The 6,541-nt window shown below is 37.9% G+C and overlaps 1 protein-coding gene across 2 annotated transcripts; it reads left to right on the plus strand.

Annotated features, from left to right (window-relative positions):
* The first annotated feature begins 309 nt into the window (after window positions 1-309).
* Window positions 310-5,244, plus strand: mterf2 (mitochondrial transcription termination factor 2). 2 transcript variants are annotated; one of them, XM_077516080.1, is made up of 2 exons: window positions 310-429; window positions 2,101-5,244. In XM_077516080.1, the coding sequence occupies exons 1-2, from the start codon at window positions 342-344 to the stop codon at window positions 3,258-3,260; spliced, it is 1,248 nt and encodes a 415-aa protein (XP_077372206.1). In that variant the 5' UTR covers window positions 310-341; the 3' UTR covers window positions 3,261-5,244. The 2 variants fall into 2 exon arrangements, with proteins under 2 accessions (XP_077372206.1, XP_077372207.1); XM_077516081.1 differs by lacking the exon at window positions 310-429 and adding an exon at window positions 1,943-2,000.
* Window positions 5,245-6,541: the final 1,297 nt, after the last annotated feature.

Here is a 6,541-nt window from a genome sequence, read left to right on the forward strand (position 1 = left end):
TGCCAACATTATTTTACTCTTTATCTAAGAGCTTCAAATGGGAAGGGTGGAGAAGAATAAATAAATGGGCCACTGCTGTTTATTACGCAGATGAGCCACAATGCATTAAGGACTAATCCCAGATGATATGATGTGCTTTCTCATCAAAACAAAAAACAGCAGCGAGATACAGCAACCACAGTAATCAAGGGCCTTGCTTGACTAGCGGCACAAGTGAGCTGGAGGTGAATTTGAACGAGCGGCAAGACACACCCTGGACGCATCGCCAGCCAATCGCAGGGCACACTATTTTCACATGTAGCCGCATAAATAGTTGTGGCCTGTCATTGTCGCTGTTGAATATGAAAGGGAGAGGGAACGGTGCAATTTATACGACGAAGAAGAGGTCGTTCCATAACAAAACGTCACATCCGCTAACCGCAGCTGAAGGTAATGTTCACTACCTACTTTTACATGTGCATTATTTTACATAGGTAATCATCACTTTTGCCATCACAATCGCAACGGTTATTGGTCGCACTTGTGTTGTTGTTGTTGTTTTTTTCTTCACACTTTGCAGTCAAAACTCCGCGCTCAAATAATAAATAAAACCAGCGTTTCGATTGTGGCATATTCATCGTGTGCAAATACTGCAAAAACTAAATAAATAAATAACTAAAGCAGTTTTGAATGTCGCCTCGTAAAGAACATGTGAAGAAACAGACACACCAATACAACCTGACAAAATAGGGGCGCGCATCATGTCACGATAATGTTCTCATGAGGCTCACACCAACTCTGTTACTGATTTATAAAATCTACCAATAATGTAGACCAGTTCAACCATTTAAGAAATGAGAAATTTAAAAATAATGAACGAATAAATACGTAGGCAGGTTAAAAAGTCCCTCCGAGCCTGAACAAGCGGTTTAGAAAATGGATAGATGGATGGATTGATAGTTTAGCGTTGTTCTGATATGCAATTGTTGGATTTAGTAGACTTACCTGGTAGAATAATTTTTAATTTGAAAGTGTTGCCAAATATTCCCTGGCATTTAATTATTATGCATTGAAAGAGATGTTTTAAGTTCAGCAGTCAATATCTAGAATTTCAAAGTTTCTTATTTATTAAATGAATGAGTAGTGTGTTAGTATTTGCCTCCTTTAGAAGTTATTGTAATTATGTGGTTTTTAATTGTAGTTATTTTCTGCAAGTTTGAATATGTTACTCCAAATTTCAGGCATGCAAATTAGGTAGGGAAAGGAACAAGCTACCGTACAAAAGTTTAAGTGTGTAATTGTATTGATAAGGATGATCCCTGGTGCAATATTTTATACCCATACTTTTGGAACGTTTGGAGTTGACTCGGGCGGCAACTAACGATCATTTTAATACTTGATTAATATGTTCATAATTTTGTCTTGGATGAGTTAGACATTACTAAATTCAAACTGAAGAAAATGCACAAATTATTAACATGTCATAACATTAAAAAGCTGATATTTGCAAATGTCTTTTTTTTTATATATATATATACAGTACCCTTTTTTTTTTCTTTTTTTTTTTTTATATCGCCAACCTTCTCACAATATTGTGCCAATTATTATATAGTGACGATCATATCGTGATCATATTGTATCGTGACCTTTGGATATCATTTCATTCCTAAGTTTTAGCATTTCCAATGTATTTTGATATCAGTAATGTTGATAAGAAAAAAAATTGGACCCAGTACAGACTCTTGGGGAACACCACATTCTATTGGTAAACTATTGGAATTAATGTTACGTATTTGTATGTTATGAGACCGGGTATAATCCAATTGTTTGCTAGTCATCTTATTATTTAATGTTCCTATTTCTTTTTTATAGCAAAATGTCATTTTAGTGAGCACATTTTTTAAGTTTAATAAATACCACTGCTGTTATTACTCTTTTTTTTTTTTTTTTTTTTTTTTTTTCTTTTTTTTTATGTTCTTGATTATTTCTTCTGGGAACTCAAAACCTGCTACTGAAGTTAGGTAACCTACAGTCTTATATCCCTAGAATGATGTAATGTTTGCTAAGAGGTGACAAAGTCATAATTAACATCTCTCTACGGTTTCCTCTTCTCCTTCATAGGTGATCCGCACAAGTCATCACTTTCATCAATGTTGCGCCTCATCACCGCATCACTGTGCCTTCAGTGCCACCGTGTGACGACATCTTTACCTTCAAACTTCAGACCATGTGGGACACTCAGCTCAGCAGAGAACCAACAGACTGTGGAGGCTCTCTATGACCTCTCTGTGGACATCCAAAAGGTGAGAAAGCTGAAAGGCTGGGTCCTGCATCAGAATCCGGCCTACACAAAAGAGGTTGCAGATTTATTGAAGGACCTGGGTGCCTCAGGAAACATCATTTCTCACATCTTAACCGTTCATCCTGAGGCTGTGCTCTGCAATCCAGACCAAGTACTTGCACAGAAAGAGCTCTGGATGTCAGTGTGTCCCAACCAGAAAGTGCTGGTTGGTATCATAGAGAAATTCCCATCCTCCTTCTTCACCTCCTCAAGTCACCATGACAACCAACGCCAAAACATCACATACCTTCAGAGCTTAAACCTCAATAAGCGAATGATCACCAAGCTCATGGCCAGCGCCCCACAGAGCTTCAGCCGTCCAGTAGAGCAGAACAAGGACATGGTCTGCACCCTCCAGCAGACCTACCGGGACCTCGGAGGCGACAAGGCCAACATGAAGATCTGGCTCCAGAAGCTGCTGAGCCAGAACCCTTTTGTGCTCCTCAAACCGCCCGAAGTATTGAGGCAGAACATTCTCTTCCTCCAAGACAGAGGTTTCAGCACAGCAGAGCTCCTCCACCTCCTTTCCAAACTAAAAGGCTTTGTTATTGAGCTGAACCCGGACAGCATGCGCCGCACCCTGAACTACTCCCAGGACACCTTGGGGTGCTCCGAGGCAGAGCTGCGAGGCATCATCATCAGCTGTCCGGCGTTACTTTACTACCCTGAAGATATTCTGGCTGAGCGCTTCCAGGGGCTCCTCAGCGCCGGGATCAGCATGCATCAAATTACGCAAACACCAACTGTGCTGGAACTGACAACGCAAATAGTTCATTATCGCATACAGAGACTGAAGTCACGTGGTTATGACGTAAGGACTGCTAGTCTGGACGTCCTTAATGGTACTAAGAAGGACTTTGAGATGAGCTATGGGAAGCTACAGCTACGCAGAGAGAGACCTCTTTTTAACCCTGTTGCTCCTTTAAGAGGAGATAACTGAGGTGAATTTAACAGACGCTTGAGTAGGTGCAATATAATGGAATCCAATGTCAAAGGTTCCGCCTTTGACAACATCAGAAAGGTTTTCGTTTCGCAGTTCCGGAGTTGGATGAGAGGTACAAATATAAGAGCGCATTGCGTTGCCCATTCACGCAAGAAAAGAAAAAAAATCTAAAACCTAATATTGTTTGTGACATTATGAAATAATGTACAGTATTTTAAATGTAAGTTAAATCAAATTTTAATGTTGTCTATGCACTTTTTTTTTTCTAGCCATTAGATGTTTGCAGTTGCAAACGGACTATAATTTTACCTTGAGGCATATTGTCCACGCAATATGTACTGTATATTCAAATGAATGTTTTGCATGGTGCTTCACACCAAAAACCGTTGTGGCCGTCAGGGATTAGTGACTGACTTTTTTGCCTGTTGAAAAACCCCAAAAAAACAAAAAGAAAAAAAAAACAACCCTCTTGTGTGAAATCAGATACAGTATATGTGTGATAAACAATGTTTGTTAAAACCCTGCAGCTGCCAAATGGGAAAAGAATTCAAGCTGATCCCCTCATCACATTAAATTTGCATATGCTGAATTATGCACGTGTCAAATGTATGGCCGAGTTTAAAGGAAAACAAACAAAGCGTTTTATTTACAGCCCGTGAAAATGTCTCATTTTACCGCCATGTTCTTGGCGGAACAGCTGTTTCCCTCCGGCAAGCAGTCAAACAGTTTTATTGTTACTTTACAGATGAGGACACTTTATTATGACCCATTTCACCTGGAAAATGTGCTTTCATTATCGTTACAATCCAGACCACATAATGAGATGACAAAAAGTCCTCTTGATTTGAGTTTGGAAATGGATTTGTGTCACCTTCGGTTTATGCAAAACAGTTTCTGCAACTATGTTTGGATTCATTTAAAAGGACTTATTGCTAATGTTTTTTACCTTTTGAGTTAGGAAAAGATACATTCTTTCGGAGTAAACAAGTGGGACACTCTGTTTTTTGTTTTTTTTCTCTCTCTTAATAACCAACCAAATCCCTTAAAACATGAATCGGAGAAAGCAGGCATGGACTTTCAGCGATCAGAGAGAGGAGGAGCACGAAGAAAACATACACGTTAACAACTTCCACTTCCCATCTGCTGCCGTCGTCATCACTCAGCATGACTGTGTAGTCATGGTGATAGCCGCTGGGCGGATAATGAAAAAGTGAGTGCATCTGGTGATAACGCATGTGAGCTCAGCAGATGGATGCTTGAATAGGGATCATATTGAGACCATTCACAACAGCGAAGCCCCAAGGAGGTCTGAGTGATGCTTCAAGTACACTCATCAACAGACTCATTTTACACATCCTTTACTTTGTTATGTTGCTCGGTTGAAAGCCTCTGTTGTGCACTCATGGAAAATAATGCATACAGATCATCCCCAGAATTTAGTAGACTGTTATATGAATAGCGATGAAATGTTGCTACTCAGTCTCATTTTATATCAGCATTTTTTACATAAGGTACACCTCATCTGATGAGATCCAATGCAAGTGATGTCTTAAAACGTCAAACACAATCATTACAGTAAACCTAACATTTTCAATCACTATTTTGTTCTGAGCACATTTTGGAGCTGCCAACGGAAGCTGGTGCACAAGACCTATGCGTCGGCTCCAAAACGGCAATGCCAGCTGTGTTCATTTGTCCTTTGCCGACTGTCCCTTAATGGCAAAGTCGAGCCAGAGAGGTTAATAAGGGTGAGCAGAAATTGTCCTTTTTCATTTCCAACATGGCACAGGTTGATATTAGTCACGCTGAACTTATTGCCTTTATGGGGCATATCTCAGCAGAAACGGATGACATCTGCAATTAAAAGCAATGAATTCCATCTGAAGTGCATGTACTGTGGTAATAAATCCCTCCTATTTGAAGTCAGTTTAAGTTAATATCTTGTTATATGTTACTCTAAGTACAGTCTTCAAATACTGCAGTAAATGTTATTTCAAATGTATTGAACCATGTTGGCTATACTCTACTGTAGGAATCGTAGGGAAAAAAAATAGTTGGTCCCCATTTGCAGATATAGCAAGCAAATTGCGAGGTCCTACGTCACTGATTGAAATCAAACACACAGTCAAATACTTCTTTTGTGACAAAATTTATTTCACTTGTTTAAATTTTGAATGTGAGAATAATAAACGAATGTCAAGATTCTAAGCATTCATCACTCCCTGAAACGCTTTTAAGGACACACTTCTAAAAGATAGGTGATGGGATGTAAAAAGGTGTGCTGCAATTCAGTTTATTTACATTTATAAATCACATAGATCAACCTAAAGAAAAATAAATAATAAAAATAGAGTAATTGGTGTCACATGAGTTCCATATTTAATTAATTACAATAATGTATACCGTATTTGTTTGACAGATATTGTTCTGTGAAGCATTCTTTTTGCCCAGCATTCATGAGGCAGTGCAGACTTCAGTGTTTGTTTAATGCTTTTCCTCCCTCTTGTGGGGATGACGTGCTACTACAATTTCATTGAAATAAAACTGCACACCAAAATGTCACATTTGATTTGATATCACATATGTTTAGCATAAATCTTCCACATTATATAAATCACCACACTACTACACTTACTTAAAAAAAATTACTCTAATTTGTAACAAAATAAACCTATGTGGAGTCTTCCCTAGTGCCTAAGGTATAAGAAAAATAATATTGATAATCTGTTCCAACAATTTATTAATCTGTATCTTCAATTGACTAATCTGTTCACTCAATTTAGTAATATGTACTTTAAAATTAGCAGTTCAATATGAGACAAAGACCCCATGAAGAAGAAAGGCAGTGTTATGTTAAATGAATATTATTTAAATAGTGCCTGACAAGCTGCATTCCACTTTTAAGTTTTTGCCAACATAAATAAATAAATAAATATTATAAATTGAAATTTTGTTTGGTCCAAAAGGAACTTACATAATTACAGTCTTTCTAAAGTTTTAATTGGTTAATCGTTTTGTTTGGTCCCCCCCCAAAAAAAAAAATCATTTGAATAATCGCGATTTCAATTGCCAAATTAATCGGGATTATTATTTTTACCATAATCGAGCAGCCCTATTGTAACTTGTTCAATCATTTTTGCATGTGCTAATCTTATACGATGAAATAATGCAAAAATGTTGTGGTGTCAAAGTGTGAGACTAGGGTCAACTCAACACAGCATACATTTTGATCAACATGACAAGCAACTAATATTGTAGGAAACAACAGAAAATTGTGC

The sequence above is a fragment of the Festucalex cinctus genome, chromosome 3 (genome assembly GCF_051991245.1).
Source record: "Festucalex cinctus isolate MCC-2025b chromosome 3, RoL_Fcin_1.0, whole genome shotgun sequence".
NCBI classification, from domain to species: domain Eukaryota; kingdom Metazoa; phylum Chordata; class Actinopteri; order Syngnathiformes; family Syngnathidae; genus Festucalex; species Festucalex cinctus.